The 21147-nt window shown below is 39.0% G+C and overlaps 1 protein-coding gene across 1 annotated transcript in view; it reads right to left on the bottom strand.

The window, feature by feature from the left end:
- megf11 (multiple EGF-like-domains 11) overlaps positions 1 to 21147 on the bottom strand; it is a 131973-nt gene that overhangs the window by 77355 nt on the left and 33471 nt on the right. Inside the window, exons 4-7 of the mRNA XM_041794645.1 lie at positions 19890 to 19991; positions 19379 to 19479; positions 15081 to 15173; positions 14903 to 14923 (exon numbers count right to left, since the gene is read on the bottom strand). Coding sequence (XP_041650579.1) covers positions 14903 to 14923; positions 15081 to 15173; positions 19379 to 19479; positions 19890 to 19991 — 317 coding nt within the window. The remainder of the gene's footprint in view (positions 1 to 14902; positions 14924 to 15080; positions 15174 to 19378; positions 19480 to 19889; positions 19992 to 21147) is intronic.

Below are 21147 nucleotides of genomic sequence, written 5' to 3'. Positions count from 1 at the left end.
TCTGGATCTCAATGTTGATAGAAATAATTGTGATAATCACTGTGTCCAAAATTGTACAGTCCTATGCTGAGAAATGTTCCCTCATTAACAAAATTTCCGCTGCCAGGATCACAATTTGGACGCAGCCTGATACTATTGGAAATCCCCTCCTATTCACCCTGTATTAAGAGTCTGCTCTGCAGCAAAAAACATGCTGGGATATGATATAGACCAGGTTGTCAACACCACTTTTTTATTTTTCAAAGCTCTTATCTCTCTTTAAATCATAACCATGCATTTAAAAAACCTAAATAAACTGCTTAGTAAATAAACTTACAGCACGACTTACACATTTTGGGTTTTGTACTTCACAACTATCGATGAAGGCTGAGTGTTTGATGACCACACTGTAGCTTGCAGGAGTGCAAACTCAACATGGCAAAAGCAGCTGAACAGAAACATTTTGTAAATCATCATGCAAGAAAACATTTAAATCTTTTATCTATCTAGGAGACAAAACAGGCTACATCCTAGGAACTGGTCCAACTGGATTGCATTTCAATTCTCTATTGTAGGCTAAACATGTTTTAAAAGCCAACATCTGGGTGTGTCGATAGTTAAGTGGTTAAGGCGCGCACCATGTATGTGGGTGGCGGATTCGAATCCAGCCTGTGGCACCATTTCCCACATGTCCCCACTCTCTTCCGTGTTTCTGTGTCTATCCACTGTCCTCTATCTAATAAAGGCACGAAAAGGCCCAAAAATAAATCTTAAAAAAAAAAAAAAGCCAACATCTAATGATTGTATGAAAAAAAGCTACCATCTAAACTGTTTAGAGAAAGTTCTCCAAAATAGCCCTGCATATAAACACATAGTGACTCTATTAGATTAACATTAGCGTCTTTTATTTGGATGTTGTATAAAGAAACAGACTAGTTTTACATGTTTTGAGAGGGTTTTTACATGTAGGTCAACACACTAGGGTAGTGGTAGTGATGTCATGTGGTTTAGTTGTTCTTTGACCTACAGAATGTGATCTTGAAAAACTTTTTGACTTTAAACTGGAGTGCAATTTTAGTGCAAAAAATAAAAAGGCAGAAGTTCGTGTAATGCAGACTGAGAAAAGTACAGTCTATAAGCTGATGGGAAAAGAACAATGCAACCATGCACCACTTCCAAGAGTGCAATGCACAAAAATGGCAGCCTATGTGGGATTTTCTAAAGTAAATCTTCTACAAAATGCAAAAAAAAGTGTGTTTTTTTGTATGGAAAAGACACTAATGTTAAACTAGTAATGTCTATACGTCTTAATATTTAGGATTCCCTTACACTCATCGCCCCTCACACCAGCACAAGTCAACTTGGTTTTCAAAAATGAGTTACTACTATTAAAACCCTCCCTTTCATACAAGCAAATCTGATTGGTCTGACCTGAATTATGTCTAATGAAAACCAATATAAACACTTAAAACCAGACACTTTAACAAAAACAGATCAAACACGAGCTTACAAACTGGTTTGGTTTTCATGCAGATAGTTTAGATTTATGCAGTTTCCCATGTAGTTGTTTTAACTTGAAAAAGGGTGGGTCACAATTAAAGTCTGAGGGTCTCTGAATATATTTAAGAATAGGGGTGGGAAAAATGTTGAGACAGAAATATATGGTTGTCCTTGTGTGGCATTACTACTGTATCACTGTTGCCAAATATTGATATTTTAATAAACAGTAATACAGCACTCTAATTAGTTTCCCTTTTCACAGCGGTGCTTATGATTTAAGTTAGGAGGGTAACATAAACTAAAGATAATTGGACAAATAAAAATATTACCAGCAACCTGCAGAAAAAAGCAGGAACACTTAAGTGTTTATAGTCCATACCTCCAACAAAGACTTACTGGATCAATATTATGACTGATACTAAAAGAATGGATAGATTTACTTTTTCACTGAATCTAAGGGGAGGGATTTTTTTCTGTAGTACAGGGAGAAGTAGACTTATTGAAAAGTGTTAAATGAACAACGATCATGTGCACTAACATGGATTTTTATTGTTAGAAATTGTCCAAGACCGGTGTTTGTTCTGTCTTGTATTGTTGCTGTTGGTTTGCTAAAAATAAATAAATAAATAAATAAAAGTACAATAAAAAAGTAAATTAGACAAAAAAGTTGACTGTGGAATAAAGGAAGAAGACAGTGATGAAAAGAAGTTAATGGATGAAGTATAACAACAGTGAAACTGCCCCACCAATACAGTGAGTTAATACATTTATCCTGGTACAGGATTTTAAAGATGTTTTACCGCTAGGAAATGATAGGTATTTCAAGAACAGGTTTATAATGGGAAAACAGCACCATCTAGGTGTGTACACCAAAACTGATGGATGTTACTGTTCTCTTTAAAATGAATCACTGACATTACAGAACTCATAGTTTTATTCTGCTATGGCAGTGAGATTAAAAAGTGAGATTATAATGCGAGTAAACGGGGCATTTTTGTCCAGAGTGACACTATGTATTCAAACTGGAGATTAAAGGGTTAAAATCCTGAAAAGAATGACACATTTGGTACTTTTGATCAGGAGTGACGATGACTGAAGTATTTAAGCCAAAAACAGAAAATATTAATTTGTAATATTTTTATAGCAGTTTTCATAAGTGGACATTTTTGTGCACAAATGGCTTACTAGGGAGTAAAGTTTTAAATCAGACACTACAAAAACCTAATCAAAATCAATTTTGTCGCCAATCTTTGACACATCCAAGATTATAGTTTGAAAAAAAATCCCACAGCCCTTGATCATGCATTACATAAAAAATAACTCTTTTTTGTGTGTGATTTTCATGTAAAACATTGACACATGCATTCAAACTGGTATGTTAAGGGTTAAAATCCAGAAAAGGACTGAAGTTGATTGAAAGAGATAAATCATAAAAAAGTGGAAAATGCTATGACTCTAAAAAGAGGTAATGATGCACAAAAATAAATTTTGTTGCTACTCTTTGGCATATCCAAGACTATGCTTGGAAAAAAATCCCCCAGCCACCTTACATTCATTTTGTTTAGAAAATAACAAATTTGTAGTGATTTTTTCATAACAACCGTGATGTCTTGTAGTCAAACTGGTATTTAAAGGGTTAAAATCATGAAAATATTATTATTTTATATTTTGTGGTTTTGGACAGGACTAAAGTTGATGAAAAGAATACTTAAAATACCTGGAAATAATATGTTTACATAGCTTTTTAATTCATCTTTTTTCACAGTGGACTTTTTGTCTACAAATGGCTTAATGGGTTTAGTGCTTACAAATGATATCAGAGGGTTAAACACTAATTTAAACATAATAGTAAATATAATGAATATAAAGTTTTTTCCACTAAATGTGATTAAATACGACAGACTGTACCTTTGACCATTTTGGGTTTTTTTTACATTCTTTAGTTCATCAGATATTATGCTGTGATTATCCTACAGTATTTCAGTTATCAGGGCATTGCTTCATTATAATGTTACTGTGATCATGGGCCATGCATTGTATAACATATCCTATCGTATCCTATCATATTATATCGCTAGTTTCCCTGAGATTCTCTTAATAAGGGAAAAACTATTTCTTCAACATAAATAAGGCATTTTCTCCGGTCTTTCTCCGCTACTAATTAATGAGCAGTTTTAGCCCTTGAAGCCTCAAAAAAAATTTTTTAACAAGTACACTTAGCTTTGCTTTAAAGGGTCAGAATTTAAAAAGGATATGCTACCGGTCAAAACAGAGTTATATTCATGGCAGTAAAGACTGGAAGTAATGACTTGGTGCTTAAGAGAACAAAACTGAGCAGCGTTTCAACGCCCTGCCAGTCTAAATCAGGGATAAGGAATTCTGTCCTCCACGCACTAAACTGTAGAAAGGTCATCAAAAGCAATGATCAATAAAAGTCGAATTGAATCTTTGGAAACAAACTTCATAAAAACAGTGATGGAGCCACAAAATCAAGTGTGACTTATAGACTGTGAAATGAGCCTTAAACAGCTTTGTTCTACATTAGTATTCAGGAGATATCTTATCTCTCTAAACTGTTATCATAGCATTTCAGCTATTTTAGACACAGTGACCTTCTCTTAAGGACAGGAGATAAGGCTTTTTAATGTCCTTATTAAATCAAGCCATCTATGCAGACTCTCAGAGATGGGTAGTGTGGCTCTTAACTCCTCTCTCTTTCTGACTAATAAGCATCGCTGTGATAATGACCAAGGGGACCGGATGTTGTATCTGCTCCTTTCAAATTTACTCTATCACCTTAACCATCACCACGACTGTGTCAGAATACCCACCTATTGCTTTTTTTTTTGTTGTTGTTTTCAGTTTTGTTTTTTTAATAACTGAAGACACATGTAGGGGAAATAAGCACAAAAACACACAAACACACGTTTTAGGCAGTCTCCCAAAGGTAATGGAGCAGTGAGCACTCGGGGAACAATAAATCCTGCTTAATGGGATGGTACAAAAAATCTTCAGAGCTGGGCAAAGTCAATCTGCATACTCTGCCAGCGAGGCTTGTATGAAGAGAAAATCCTATAGAAAGTGTATATGTGTTTGTGTGGAATGTAAAATCCCCTCTAAATGTTGTGGTGCCAGATTTCAGTGGGAAAGTTTGAGTGATATTTAATTAATGATACACACTCAACCATATGGGTGTGTTGAGAAGAAAGCTACAGTCTGCCACAATTCACTGGATGGACAAGCCATCAGTCAGTATCAGTCTCGGCACTGTGATTTACAATACACACAAGTCATTTGAGTCACCAGGAAACGTGAGGAAAGATCTGAGGGGCAAGCAGGCACATCTTTAAACACTTCTGTCAGAGCCTCAGCAGCATCCACACAGTTCAGTCTGTTTAATTTAACAGCAAAAATCAGTGTACGTTTCTAAGACCAGGGGTTTACACAAGCGCCAGTCAAGCAGCCGACTAGTCACCTAATCTCAGACGGGTACTTCCTCTTCTTGTTGACTTAATATAGTTTGACTTCCAGGTTGTGTATCGCTTTTCCTGTACATTTTGGAAGCAATACTTATCCCCTTGCTGACAGCTCCACATGTCTGTTGAAAGCCCTGCAAGAAGCACAGAAGTTTACATAACCAGTCCTTTCCAAAGTGCCTATCTACTACTAGTCAAAGGCTGCACTGTTGTTATCATAATTGAGCCTTATGTTCCTCTGGTTAAATCATTAAAATCTGCATTATTACAAACTGGGTGTCTAGTCAACACACACAAGAAATATAGCAAGCAGTGTCAATAGCCCAGCAGCTGCAGAAAAATAAGCTGGAAGCATAAAACTACCTACATTTAAAAGTAGACTGAAGAGACTGGCGACTACTGAAGAGAAAAGAACCAGAGCAAACTAAATAATAAGAGGCTTGACATTTAAAAAGCTGTCTGGAATTCGGTGACGGTGAAGTCCAAAGACAAACCTGTTACTAAAGGTGCCGCCAAAGAGAACATCGCTGAGATTACTGGTGAGCCATACTTTAAAAAAAGCATACATTTGATGAGACCATAATCCAGTGGCTATGAATCATATGTTACACAGTCCAAGCTAGGAAGTCATGAAGCTGTAGCAATTTTCCTCCATTGTGGTGCACCAATAAGTGTACCTCAGAAACCAAAAAATAAGCATCAACAGGGTTCCTGCATGCTTTTAAAAATCAAATTTAGGACTTTTTAAAGACCTGAGCTAAGAAAAATCAATACCCCTTTTTGCGCAGTAAACAGTTAAAAATGAGAGACATATGAGATTTCTCAGTACACCAGCCCAAGGCTGAATTTTCTAAATTAATGAATTATATGAAATGTCAAATGGTATAGGGCAAAGAAAAAGTGTGGCCGTAAACACCCAAATTTGATGACGCCTATGTCTCTATTCTATCAATATGCCATATACTGATATGTATCAGTATCAGTATCAGCAGCACATCTGCTGATATTTAGCAGGTGTGCTGTGCTGATTCCAAATAATTTAACGACGGAAGAGAAGGGGAGAACCTGTTGAAATAAGGGTGGACAGCATGGATTTTCAAGTGGGCAACCTGGTAACCCAGATGTTAGAGAACTGGACTAGTGTTTTACTAAAGTACAGAGTTTATATGATCACAGTGATTCAGGTAACATAAAAAAGGGTCCAACCTAAGACATCCATTTCCTACACCGCTTATTCTATTCAGGGTCATAGGGGGCTGTAGCCTATCCCAGCTGTCATTGGGCAAGTTTCTTTGACCAAAGAACCAGAGGAATAATCACCTGTTTTCCCTCCTAGACAGACAGATTTACCTCTGTCCCAGTTCTGGACAGACAAATCACAACCACGTTTAAGATTATTCTTTGGTCTCTTTTGCCTTTATTGTAAATGATAGGGAAATGGATGGAGTAAGAAACTGGGATGAAAGAATGGGGAATAAAATACAGCAAAGTGCAGGGTGTTGGAGTCCAACCCAAGCTGCCTGCTTTGAGGACTATCGCCTCTGTACATGGGGCCTGCGATATGACTGCTAGACTATCTGGCACCCCTAATCACAAACATTTTAGGTTAAAGCACCTTTGGGGCATTTTCATAAACAACCAGGATGGCTGCTGCTGATGTGGAACATTTTATGTGCACTAAAATTTACTGAACAGTAGTCAGATTACAAACAGTGGTAAGTGATAGTAGCTATATCAAGTCAAATGTGATAGAGAACACATCTACCTATGGTAGAGGCATATTGATGAGTTGAAAATCAACTTGTTAGAGAGTGATTACTATTTGTGAATTTGCCTGGGGCAAGGTTCACATCTTCTGTCAAATTACTGCCACCAGCTGTTATTTAGACAACAGCAGGAAGATGTGTTTGCCTGTGTGGACTTAAATAGAGACCAGTACATAAGAACAATGTCCAAAAGAACTACCAGAAGTCAAAAACTTTTTGATATGGTCATTTAATTCATGATTTCATTTCATTTGGAAATCCCATTCAGGAGATTCCATATGTCTATTTTCTCTCGGGAATTATACAGTCCTATGATGAAGACCTTGTTGATCAAAACGCTGCCTTTTGTTAAATAAAGTTACTCATTGGGAGCTAAACCTTGTGAAGTTCTTTTCTCTTTATTTTTTCCAGTTGATGGCTTTCTGAATGTATTTTGCCTGAATCTGCACTCACTCCTTTACTTTATTCAGTTCAATAAAAATTAAATCCTGTATTCAATTGTGCAAAAAAAACATTTTTATTAGAATATGTTTGAAGCACAGTGTCAGACAGACTTTAAAAACTGTTTCTTGTTTCAATGAAACCAGAACAGTCTTGATCAAATATTAAGCCTGGCTTTACTTTTGTTTGACAGCAGCACCTTGTCAGATGATGTTGCACTGCTGTCCAGCAAAAGCTCAGTCAGGCTCAACAACTTATAAAAAAAAAACAAAACAAAACAAAACAAAACAAAACAAAAAAAAACATTCAGTTATAGCACTCACTCTGCTCATTACTTGAAAAAATGACACAGTCACTGGTCTCTCTCAGTGTAATACAAACTATCCTCTAGAGATCTGTTGTTTGTTTTATCACTCTGATAAAGGTCCATTGGAATTTAATCTATCAAAAACATACCCTGATCTTTAAGTAGTAGGTTTTTGATTTGAATGCCAACCTTATACACTAAGAAACCAGTTGCAACTTAAGTCAAGCCACTTTATTAGGACTATAACCTGCACATAAAACTGTCCTAATTCTGACATTGACGTTTCTTATAAACCATAAAAGCAAACAAGTCCTCGAGTGAGATGACTGACTGTTTCTGTATAGCCATTCTTGAATCCCGTCATCATTGTCATAGGACTGATTCAAAGAAAAGCACAGGGAAGAAAAGCTTTTGTTTACAATTTCTCTTTCAACAATAGTTTAGTGGTGTTTTCCGTTAAAACATTTTTCTTCTAAACGGCTCGCATGATGCAGAGAATTTTTTTTTTAAAGAATAATATAAGGTGAGACAAAATTTGCCTAAAACAGACCTGAATTTGCATCTGCCTCTTAAAGATAGAGTTTGTAATAGTTAGCAGCATCTAACAGAAAAAAAAACTTGAAGCATTGTATCTACAAGTCTGTTTAAATGAGTGTTTAATCATCTAGATACATGAAAGATAGTTTAATATGATCAACTCTGCGAACCCTTTTTATTCATACATAAGGATGGTCCTCCTCTACAAACTCTGCCATCTGGCTTTGTCAGGATTTTACAGTACCACCACAGGGACCACAAGGGTTGTTTGCAATCAAGTGATTCCAAATGTCCGCTGGAGGTCAAGAAGTGAGGGACAGCCTTTAGGAATTAATGGGGACAGAGGAATTTAGTACTTTACTGCTCTAAAAGGACCTCAAGTAGTTTATAATGTAGCATTCATGTTTACCTCGTTACTGAGCTTAAACCCTCAGATCACCATCAAAGTCATAAAAGTATCTAGCATAATCAAAAAACAAATCTATAACTTAGAATCCATGACAAAATGTAAGATTCACAAATTTGACGTAGAGACAGACGGAAAAATTGATAATTCCTGAAAATAGCTGTGCCTCCTGTAAACACCTGTGATGAAAAAAAACAAAAGCACAAAGTAACCAGATCAGGATCTTCACATCACCAGGCATACAGCTTTCCTCCTTCAAGGCTGCCAAAATCGACTGAAAATGAAAGATCCTCACAGCTGCTCCAAGTCTGAACTGAAGCAAACCTAGCGCGACCGGCTTTAGTTCATCAGCACGTTATGGAGTCAGACAAGACGTGATATCTCAATAAGAATGAACTCTGTGCTGTAGAGAAATAAATAACACTGTCACATACTTGGCAGTATATAAACTGGCTGCAACACTCCCTAGGAGCCCACTGAACTATACAAAAACAAAGCTCTGTCAAGGCAGGAGGGCTTCATGGATACACACAAAGACAAACACATACAGACATACAGAGTGGTAACTGTGTTACACAAGGCGATATGGATCGGTCCATCTCGTGTCCCCTTGAGAAACACCATTGCCTTGCTGCTTTGATCTTGCAAAATGAATGGGGCAGTTGGCATCGACTGTTACAAGGAAGCCCTTTCAGAATAATAGAATATTTATAATTCTCCAAAAATGTCTCTTTTAAATGAGAGGGTAATGAGGAATTTAATGGATTAGGACTTTGTTTAAAAGGTGGCAGGCAAATCACATCACATTTTTCCAGTTTGTATGGCAGAGAAAATTACTTAATACTGATGTAGACAACCAAGACACACACAGCAGGACTGTTCACACAACACAAATATTTAATTTTCTATCAGCACGATTAATGACGGAGGAAGTTTTGATGGAAAAGTAAAGAGACATTTTGAGTGATGTGTAGAGCCAATGTTAATCTGTGTACAGCTCTGTAGCATTCAGTGTAATTCACAGTCTCTTGGTCTTTGACAGCGATGCATGTCAATGTCCTGCTGCTGTGGGATTGGAGGGGAACCATCTGGCGCTGATGCACTTTGGAGAATAATGTGTAAATACTGTCGACGGGAGCCAGAGGGAGTCCTCACCAGGGTGTTTTTCATGCCAAAATGAAGTTAAAACTTCTTAGTTTTGGTCTGGTTATTCATTCATGTTGCATCTACACTGTTTGGATGCAGCGTTATCTGTGATTAGATTAACTATCACAGCTTAGCGCCCGGTTGACCCTGCTGCAATTCTGCTTTAACACAATGGATTCAATATCCAATAAAAATAATCACTGATTATAAGCCTTAATAATGAATAATCTTACTGTTTTAGTTGACAATTTACATAAAATAAGCAGCATGTGACGCCCATGTCTGGCTTAATATCCCATAAACAAGTGTTCATAGGCCACATTCATCAATTAACCATGTGTAAAGCACCCGCAGCAGTGGCTGCCTCCCCATTTGAATACATTAGGGCGGAATATGTTACCTCATAGACCGCGGCTGACCAACCACATTAGATTTGGCTGTTAAGTGTGATAGATTCTTACTTACAACACAGAGGATGCTGTGTAGTTAACAAAGCCAAACTCCTCAGAATTTTCAGATAAGATTGTTGGTAGCATCGATTTTTGTGAAACGCTGCGCACACACAGGCATGAACATTTCCAACACAGTAAGGAAAAAAAGGGAAGAGAGAAGAAAAACTAGAAGCTTCTCATCCATGAACATTTTCTCTGTCTGAGAACATATCATTATCTGACAGAAGCACATGAAATCAATGATAGTGCTTCATTGCACATAATATTTTACAAGTGCTGGCAGCCATGGTTAAATACACCTTAACATCTATCTTTATCATCCTCTGTATTTGAAAGCTGTTATTAGTGCAGCAAACGGAGACCCTGTGTGTCAGATCCATCAAGAGGAATTAAATCAAAAATGTTGAAAAGTGTGCAGCAATAGATGCATAGAGACTGAGTTATTTCTTTGCTTTAGAGAAAGTCTACTTTAAGACACAAGAAACCCACAAGACTGTAGTTTTCTTTCAATAAACTCTTAATATTCTACAAAGATTTGATTTACCATTATGTTTCCTTTTACAGCAACACATTTGTTGCAAACTACACCCGCTGATATCAGTACTTTAGCAAAACCTAGCACCTCACTTCAGTGATGAAAATGACTAAAGACACACTGTTCAGTCCCATAAGCAGAGTCCAATCTGTCCCAATTGCTTTTGGAAAAAACACTGCTCCCCCTGTTTTATAGAGTCCAATATTTTTTTTTACTTACATAGTGAAAACGCTACTGTGCAGTGTTGTTATTTAAGACAACTACTGACAAAACAATGTATTCACAGCAGCAGAGAAAAGAGGAAAACAGTTGATTTCCATATAAAGAGAGGAGAAGGCAAAGCAGCAGAAAACAAGCAAAGAAGAGAAAAAAAAACCACAACAGGTACATGTCGGCTTAAAGCCCTGAGCTTAAAATAATATGAATAAATAATTTAATGACAGAGAATGTAATCACAGAGAAATGTTCAACACCACATTCACAAACACAACACACAAGCATCAGAGAGAAATCACACTGACCAACACCATCAATTAATCATTCATCACTCTTATGGGAAAACAATGCCTCAGCTCAGAATGCTCCAAATCCACACGTGACAGATGTAGAACGAACGAGACAACTTTTGGAAACAACAGTCAACAGCAAACATCCTGTTTCTTCCTGTTTATATCTTGTTTGTCCAGATCTACCAGCGTGTCCTTGAGATGAATCTAAGGCACCCCAGGGCAGCGGGCCAGTCACAGGGCAGGTCTGATCTCAGTGGGACCATCACCTCAGGCCGGGGAAGAGGATAAAATGTTTTCTGGCTACAGCAGGTGGACACCAGCGGGGTGAAAAAGCAAGACGATATCTTCACACCACACCACCACCACCGCCCGCCTTATCTTCTCTGGTCACAAGCTCTTTTATTTTCATCACCTGACCCATATACAAAACTGCTTCCTGGTGGGTGCTGCTCCAGAAACGAGGTCCAAGTCTTTGATAGAGGTCCAGATTGGTGGCTGAAAAGGGCTGCCACTTCAGCTTCAGGCTGATCTGCATCCCACAGCAGCTCTTCTGCAGCACTGTTTTAAACCACGTTTACACATCATGTGTCCAGCTTCTCCTGCTCTGTCACCAGTTATCATGTCAAAGAAGTTAGCTTTTATGTGAGCACAAATACCTAAACTCAGAAAAAATGGCTAAAAATATATAGCCAATAGGGACACAGCAATACCTCAAAAAAGGATTGGGTGGCAATATAGTATCCCAATGTATTCAAAAGTAGCCACGGTGTTGCTTTCATTACCATTATTTTAAAAAGTCAATGTAATATGTGCATATTCATAATAAGTGCCTTCACACTGTGTGTGTCCTTTTCCAGCAGCAGCACCAATGCCTGTGTTTTAGGATGCTTTAATATTGATAAAAAGAACTCCAGTAAATGATGCATGCCTCATTTGTCAAATAGCTATATGTTATTACTAACCTTGCAAAGCAGATGGATACGCCTGTTTCCTTGTTTTCACTGGCGAATCCATCTTGCAAAGCTCCCATCTGAGCTGTTTGGCCCTGGTTAGAAAGTGACAGGGCCAATCAGCGACGAGGGGCAGTACTTTCAGGCGCAGCAGAGTCGTGACGTAAACAAGCAGCAGCAAGAGCTGGTGCAGTTATGGAGGAAGAGATTAGTGTGGATTCTGCTAAAGCGCCAGTTTTATCAGAACTTGACAACATTTCTTTGTTAAAAGAAGAACAAAGAACAGCAGTGAGTTGTTTTCTTTTCAAAAATGACAAACATGGCGAGTACTAACCTGTCTGTATTCGCCATGTTTCATGTTATTCGTCAGTAGCTGCGCGCAGCTTGATAGCGGCTACGTCACGTGTTTTGTTGCTCTGATTGGCCCGTAGAGATGTGACCGACAGGACGTTAACCCAATCATACTCCAATTTTTTTTTCAAAGCCTCTACCTTTTCTCAAATGTTTTCTATTGAAGCCTTCCCAGATGGATGTGTGAAACACATCCATCTGGCGTGTCAGGTTATGCTATTACTACAACTGTACAAAAACTAAAGATACTTTGACATGTGGCTATTTCGCATGGAAATGAAAGTGGTGTGCCTTGAGATTTTGGCTTAAACTTTGGTGCACCTTGTGCAGAAAAATTGAAAACCAATGCATTTAGCACATTGAAACAGTGTAATTGTTATGATCAAGCAACAAGAAGCAATTTAAAGCTGCACTTTATCATATTTAAATCACATGAAACCTTAATTCACATTATCAGAATGTTATCATAAGAAACGCTTCATGTAATTATAGTGTTTTAGGACTCAATAAAAAAATCTCAAAGGCCAAACAATGATTCCACACTCCGCTCGTGCTTCCTGTATAATGGGATTTTTTAATCATCTGTTAGTTATACCCTGTACTGTGGGAAAGTTTAGGGAAGGTTTGACGGTATCGTAAATCAGATACTGCCCAATCCCTCCTCAAAATGCAATCGAGAATGAACGTGAATATGAACAATTCAAGCTTATTAGACAAAATTCAGCTCAGCAGAAGGTGACATCTGCTTTTGCCTTCTCTTGTTGGACTTCTTGTTTTCTTGATTTAGGATTTGTTTCAGAGGTTTGATATGCAACATCTTTAACATTGGGCTGTACTGTGGGGAAGTGGTCAGCACTGTCGCCTCACAGCAAGAAGGTGTGGTGGTTTTCTGCTGTGCAGAGTTGCATGTTTAACCCATACAAGCATGAGTTCTGAACTGACTGTAGATGTGATGTGATTATGGAACAGAATCATTTTTGGTCTACATATGTGAACGTAGATCAGTCGAACAAAGGTCTGCATAGGGGGATGAGAGAGGAAGGGAAGCAGAGTGGTTTCTTTTGGTCTTAGAGACTGGTGAGACATCTACTGGACATCTACTCTAATAGTTGTATATCCTTATTTTACTTTGAATAAATATTTCAAAAAGGGCCTTTTTATAAAATACTATCAGTGCCACTTTTTAGAATAAGAAATGCATTGTTGTGCGATATCAGTATGGAAAAATGGTACAGAATATAATCTTTTTATTTATACTCTGATTTCAATCTTATGTTTTCATGGCAATAGTAGAAAATGGTCATAAAATCACATTATGAGATCAGCATTGGGATTGCATTGTATTGTGAATTTGAATGTGCTACTAAACCATGGCATATGTGGTGTGTGCTGTGTGTGTTTCAGTCTGTGTAAGCCATAACAATGAAGGTAGAGTCAGTAAACAGTAAGACAACTTAAGTTCTCTTCACCTTTCTGAGCTGGTTGAAAGTGAAATTTACAGTTAAAGACAAAAAAACATGCTGAACCATTTACAAGAAGGAAAAAAAGGGGGCAGATTTAATTTAAAAATTGGCACGCATTCCTCATTTCTACAGATGAAAGCTCATAAATGAAAAAGCCTGGAATCATGCCTGGTATGGAAATCTAAAGTTATGAATAATGCCTCTGTCTCAATCATCAAGTCTGTTTTAATAAGGTGGATTAGCCCAGCACCTGCAGGCTGCAAGGCACACACGGCTGCACTCCTAACCAACCAGGAGTGGGACATGAGTCCCCGGGGGCCCCTGAACCTCACATCGTCCCTGCTGGACCCCCCACCAGTCTGAAGAAGCTAGCACCAGCTAACAGCTTGTCATCTAAGCTCATGAATCCACCTCCAGTGGGTAGGCGCTGTAGTGAGAGCAGCTGATTTACACACAGTTGCTAATCAGGGAATGGCTCTCTTGCTAATGAAAACTCATAGATCCATACAATAACACTACTGATATGATTTTAGCTCCCATTACTCATTCCTAAATGTGCAACAGGCAATAACAGTTAAATGCTACAGGGAGCAGACATTGGAAGGTAAGAATTTAGGGTCAGGAATGTTGATGCAAAAAATGTTGAGTGGGTCACTGCTTTATGGCAATAACAGCCTCCTGTATGTGCATTTTCTATTTCTCTGCAGACATAAATATCACAAAGGAGTAAATAGATTCCCTCCTCCTGTCTGGCCTTAGTGACGCTCCAGCATTTAGCTGATTGCAGGATGGATTTGCTCACCTCCACCCTCCTATCCCTCCTGGAGTCCAGCTCTGAGAGCTGCAGGGAAACCCCGGGAAACAGAGTGGCCAGCACAATGGGTTTGTTTCAGCCTGGCATCGATTCCTCATTCCACTGAACAAGTCATGGGCACTTGTCTAATCATGATTAAGATTATAACAGAAAGCTGGATAGACAAAGAAAGGGAGGGGGGAGGGGGTGCAACCATCCATCCATCCGCTATATTCATCAAGCAAATCACTTCCACTTCCAGCAAATGAGAATGAATTCATTGTGACTTACCTGTTCCGTTGGCTGTGTTTGCTAAGAAGAGAGGATACAAAGCTAAGCAGCTTTGAGATAGACGCACATTGAGGCAAAACAGGAAATTCTTATGGACTAACTGGCTGTGAAAAGCTGTTAAGGAATAAATGAGTCTAGGTGACTAATTGTAGGCTTACAGGACAAAAAATGCACTCACCACTGGAGCAGTCCAGTCCGCCCCATCCAGGCTCACACTGGCATGTATCCGGAGACACACAGCGGCCGTGAACACACTCCTCTGTACACAGAGCTGCAACACAGAGAGCATCCCTCATCAGTGTGGTTTATAATTGAGTTAGCACACACGCAAGCAGAGTGTAAAACATCATTAAACCACCAATAAACAGCATAATGAAAAGCACACAGATAACAGCTGAAGGAAAATGGCCCATAAAATTGAACACTCAATATCTTCCTAATACCATCAGGGGGCTAAATCTCAGCCATGGCACTCATATTCAGCATCAATCTTGTCTACTTGACACAAGGCTGAATGATTTCTGAGCAGATTGGGTCCTTGGTCAACATCTCTATTTAATACATAGCTTTACTTTCCACAATGAGCTCTTATCAGCAGGCCAAGCTGTGAAGGAACAAGCTGTAAATCCCTTCTAATTTGATCAGCCAGTGCTTTGTCATATAGTGATGCCTTAATGTAGCAGGTCCAGGCACTGCAGTGTTTACCAAGTGTGCAGTTTTCTTGATCATTCATATTGAGTAACACAGCACCCGATTGATTGGGTCGGCATCAGTATGCCTGCAAGCGCTCACAAGAGTCAGAGGTTTGGTTCAGCTGGATAATAAAGTGACCTACATGGAGTTTTTTCACCCTTTTTTAAACCACAGTGCCATTTTTGTGTGTAGAAATATATCACAAAAACAGGCACTTAGCATGAATAAATCTGTGGCAGCCAAGGTCATCTGACCAGCAGGGTTAAGACGCGCACACTCTTATCTGAGAAATGAGACGGTCAGGCATGTAAGAGAGAGGAACCCTGCCTGATGGGAATCAGCAGTCCACTAACACGGCCTGCGGAGGGATGATACACAATCCAAGGACAGCAGTACAGACACACCATCGTCTTAACTGATCAAACCTCACTTCAACCAAGTTTTGCTTCTTTTATTCTTTGTTTCCTCTATTTTGATGATCAAAGGTGAAAAAAGGGCAGCAGGACAGCATATGTGGGTTTTTTAAACAACATAAGCCCCGGGGCAGTTTTGTTGCTCTGTTGTCGACATTATGGCGCTCATCCTGCAGGCAGAGAGGTCAGCAAAGAGCTGGCTGCGAGCCTGAACAGTGTCGCTATAGATTATCACTCAATCAGGCTTCGATTAGGATCAACCGCCAGCAGGAGGGATGCAGCAGGAAAGCAGAAAGAGGAGTGAATCCCAAACACCCACAAGCTGGTTGCTAATCGCAGAAATGCTCCCGAGGCAAAAATGGTAAACCAGAGATTGAAAGATAATTTAGGGCAGATTTCTGAGCATCCTGGCAGAAAACTGTCTAATTACAGTAAGCTCGCAGAAAGAAAAGAAAGGGGGAAGAGCTTCAAGATTTGTGCTGACGAAGGTAGGAGATTGACTACATGTGATCAATGAGTCCACCGTATGCGGAGTATTCAAAGAGGTAAAAGGAGGCGAATTCAATGTCACCATGATGAGTTGATTTCGTTTACTTTCAATCAGCAAATTCTGATCAGCGTGAGAGAACAGGGAAATGCAAATGTGTCACATCCTTTAGAGAAAAAAAGAAATATGGAAATGAAGTTTTGAAAATGGGAGAAAGGATGAAGCGCACCCTTCTCCTGAGATCTGATCCGGTGTACTGAAGGGATGGCATAATAAAGTAGGAGGTAGGTCTTTCATTTTAATTGAAATTCATGAATCACTCTTCCTAACTCATGTCTAAGGAATCTGTTGGAAAATTGAGTCTTTCATCTAGATAAAAGGCTAATCTTACTCATTATGCAGAGGTGTTATCAGAACAGGGAACAATGAAGCTAATTGGCGATTGTCATGCAGTGTTAATACATTTAAATATTCTTGCCCATTCAAACCACAATCTCTTGAAATGTCGGGTAAAGTACATTTGTATGGTCTTTAACCGCGCTGTTCTCCCTGTTTCTGGAGAGCTTAAGGACAAAACCTACCCTTGCACTTTTATTTGTGATTTTGTTGTAAAATTGTACTACACTAGAAGTGAAAGTAAAATGAAAGAAAGGCTGAACATTTTGATGAGGCTAATGGATAAATCGATGAAAGGGATGTGCCTACAGAAGATATCAAACAGCTCCTTCCATCCACATGCTCTCCATCAAGCGCAGAGATGATTTATTTTAAAGTTATGGCTTTGATGCATTAAAAAATGCAACAAAGCCAAAAATGAAAATGAAATCAAAGGCACTGACTCTCTTTCTAGAGTAAAAATCTCATCATCTTACTGATCATCAAAACCCAAAAGTGGAATGGGCGTGTAGCATATTGCTGCCTGCAACGAAACTTTCACAAAACCGAACTAATTCTGCCGTAAGAGTCATCTTTGAGAATTATGTTTCAGTGCTGGACATGCCAGAGTTGTGCTGGAGTCATCTAGGCCAACGAAAAGAGGGACTTGCAGCCCTACAGAGCCTGTGAGCCTCTGAAGATATTATGAGCTGTCGTCATTAGCGAGTTCCCCTCTCACTTCCTCGTGCACAACTGTAATAATCATGCATATTAGGCGGGGAATGAGTTTCTCACATCCTCTTCACAGGCTAGTTACAGATTAAGGTAATGACTTACGACAGATCAAAGGTCACAGAATTAATAAAGACCTCCAGTCGGAAACTTCAAGCGCTAATTGAAGTGAAACAGATCAAAGTTCAATTTATGGTGTGGAGAGCTTTGAGAAAATTAACTTCCAAAAGACATGATGAAACAAAAGAACAAATATAGAAAAACATCCTTAAAGATAATGTTGCTGATTTTGTGTCAGAAGTTTTCTCCTTTGTGTGTTTTTGTGATAATTTTGGTTCACTCAGGGTCTTCACATTCCCAGATTAATTAGCTGCCTCTCATTGATGCTAATGCTAATGCTGATGCGGTGCTATAAGACAAAAACATGATAAAAAAGGCAGGCTGAAACACTGCTGTAAACTACAGTAAATATCCAATTCTTCAGGGGGACTATTCGTCACTCAGTAAACAACAACGTGCCCAGAAATAGACGACTTGAGCTAATTTTGGGTCAATTTACTCTTTAATGCCCCCTTTTGTCACTGCATGCAAATAAGCTCGGGGAGTACAAATCTCTTAATCCTGGTAGTGAGAGTGCAGGGATTAAACGGGGTGGAACAGTTTGCAAAGGCAGCAGAAAGCAAAACTGCCCTCTCAACCCCGTCAGCTCAGTTCACCTGAAAGGGGGTCAAAGAGGGGGCTGCTTCTTTAATGCTTCGCCAGACATAAAATCAAATAAAAACCTTTAAAAAGAGGAGTCTAGAACTGAAAGGCACCTCCACAGTTTGCAGATTCACCTGGTTACTACCTTGAAAAGCCTGTTAATGAACAAATAGCTCCATTGTCAGTCAAATGGTTAATGAATACATTATTGATCAAGCTGCACCTCCCCTTCCTGTGACCCCTGGATAATCACGCCAGCTCTTATTCTTTGCTGGCTGGCCTCCCGGGGTCTCTGCTGCACCCTGAGGCTAGAAGAGCCCAGACAGGGACGAGCCGAGATGTGGTCAGAGAGCAGACCTGCACGGCTCCAGTCGCTGTTTCACTAACTCCCTCGTGATGCAAAAAGATCTAGGAAAATATTAAAGTGTGATTCTAATCTTTCTTAAAGGGAATAAAACATTAGGTAAGGCGAGAATATCAAAAAGTTAACTCTCAGAAGCTATATGTTCTGTCTTTATTTGGCCAACATGCAGAGATATTCAGTTTGATGTGAGGGAATAAAAATAGAAGTCAACGAACATTAATGAAGCAGTGGAAATGACAGTGAGGGATTGTTATCAGCATATTGCTACAGTCCAATTTTCACGGCTTCGGCTCTTTTTATGTTATTGAACTCTGCTGTGGTTTTATGGAGGGTGCTATACCTACTCAGTCTGTAACCTGGACCCTCTTGGCTCGTTAATTTTTCTCATTGTTATACAACTTCAATTAAATTACTCTGGCTGGAGGAGTGTAAAATACCGCACCTTCTTGTTAAATCATGCTCAATCATCTGAAACTCAGTAAATTCACATGGATGGCTGCATGCTGACTGAGGAGGAGGAGGTGATTGCGTATTATTGGGTGTTCATATGAAGGGGATCAGGCAAGAGAGGGAGCAGCAGAGGCGACAGGGCAGAGGCAAGCCACCCGCAGTAACAATCAATCCTACTATTTCCTCCTTTTCTCTAAATGTCTCAGTCTGAAATGTCATCATGGAGGACAAAAGGAGTTTTATAAAAAGGGGATACTCACGAACGCACAAGTCTCCGCTCTCAAAGTAACCAGGGCAACACTGCGAGCGGCGCCTATACATGGTCCTCACTCCCCGCCGGTAAGCCGTCTTATAGCTGATCCTGGAAAAACAGACACACAGAGACAGCTACGTGAGGTAAAAAGTGACCCTTTGTGAAGGTCAGGTACACATGTGGAGGGTAAAATAAGCCGCACAACAATTTCTGGTGTCATTGGCAAAGTAACACGAGGATAAACAAAAGTACAAACTGCATAAAAGTCAGTATTTGGGAGGTGACTGTGTACTGCTTTAGTCCGATGCCCACTATAAACCCTTAATGGAGTAATTAAACTTTTTACAGTGAGATGATTTTAGTCAAAGGCATCCTGGCTTTGACCACTTCTCTGTCAGTCACATTAATAAGGACAGTTACTGCGGCCTTCAGAGACTTGGCTCAGATTTTTGGGGGACAGTAAAGGATGCTGATGACACAAGCTTAGAGAAAAATAAGGAGACTCTACTAAAATGTACCTGTGCCGTGTGCATTTAAACCAGTTGAGGATGTCGGTGCATCTGGTGTAGTAGATTTGGTCAAAAGGGTGAGCGTAGGATTCCTGGACGGTCACAGCGTAGCTAAAAGACAAAACAAATCAAAAGAACAGGTTGTCAAAAGTTTATATTGTTGACACTTTTGGACACCACTTGTCAATATCTGATAGTTAATAATAATTAGAACTGATGAGGGATAAAGCTTTAAAAAAACGTATTAACTTATGAAAACTGCTCAAGCTCTGCCAGGTTGCATGGGGATTGGATGTGAACAGCCTTTTTCACGTTCAGACACAAACTCTCTATTGGATTTAGGTCTGGTTGTTGATTTGGCCACTCCAGAATATTCACCTTGTTGTCTTTAAACCATTTCTGTGTAGCTTTCGCTGTATGGCTAGGGTCATTGTCTTGCTGGGAAATCAATCTCCCAAGCTATAGTTTTCTTGCAAACTGAATAGATTGTCCTTCAGGATTTTCCTATTTACTGCATTCATTTTACACTCTACCTTTATGAGCCTTTTAGGTCCAGCTGCCAAAAAGCATCCCCACAGCATGATGCTGCCACCACCGTGTGTCACAGTAGAAATGGTATGTTTGTGATAATGTGTAGTGTTTGGAGTATGCGAAACATAGGGTCTTATCTTATGGCCAAAAAGCTCATCAGACCAAAGAACTTTGTGCCAGTTGACCATTGAGTCTCCCACATGTCTTTTGTCAAACTTTAGTTGAGATTTAAATTGCTAGTACAGCTACATCAGTAGCATGTGTATTTGTATTGATGCATATATATATATATATATATATATATATATATATATATATATATGTATATATATATGTGTGTGTATATATGGGATTCTTTAATACTGATGGCCACTTTATAGACTGCAGTGTAAAAAGCACTTACAGTAGTCAGATGACTAAAAAAGCGTTTTACAAACTCAAGTCTATGTACAAATTTAAATTGCACAAATACCCTGCTAAGGTTTAGGTAACAACAATGCCAATGTAATTTTGAAATTCAGACAGTTAACAGTTTGCAAAATTATTCCCCTAATGCACCTGTCTATATGACAGTTGTCATATCTAAGGGCTTAAACTCTTTTTAATACTATAATTGATTAATAAAACAGAGGAAGTATTGTTTTAAAGCATGTTGAATTGAATGCATCGGTATGGCATTCTTCTTTAAGCACCATTACACTTCTACATTGCAGCATTCCAGAGGTAAATGTACTTC

The sequence above is a fragment of the Cheilinus undulatus genome, linkage group 9 (genome assembly GCF_018320785.1).
Source record: "Cheilinus undulatus linkage group 9, ASM1832078v1, whole genome shotgun sequence".
Lineage (NCBI taxonomy): Eukaryota > Metazoa > Chordata > Actinopteri > Labriformes > Labridae > Cheilinus > Cheilinus undulatus.
Note: the sequence above shows the minus strand (reverse complement) of the source record. Positions and strands in the feature narration are given on the sequence as shown.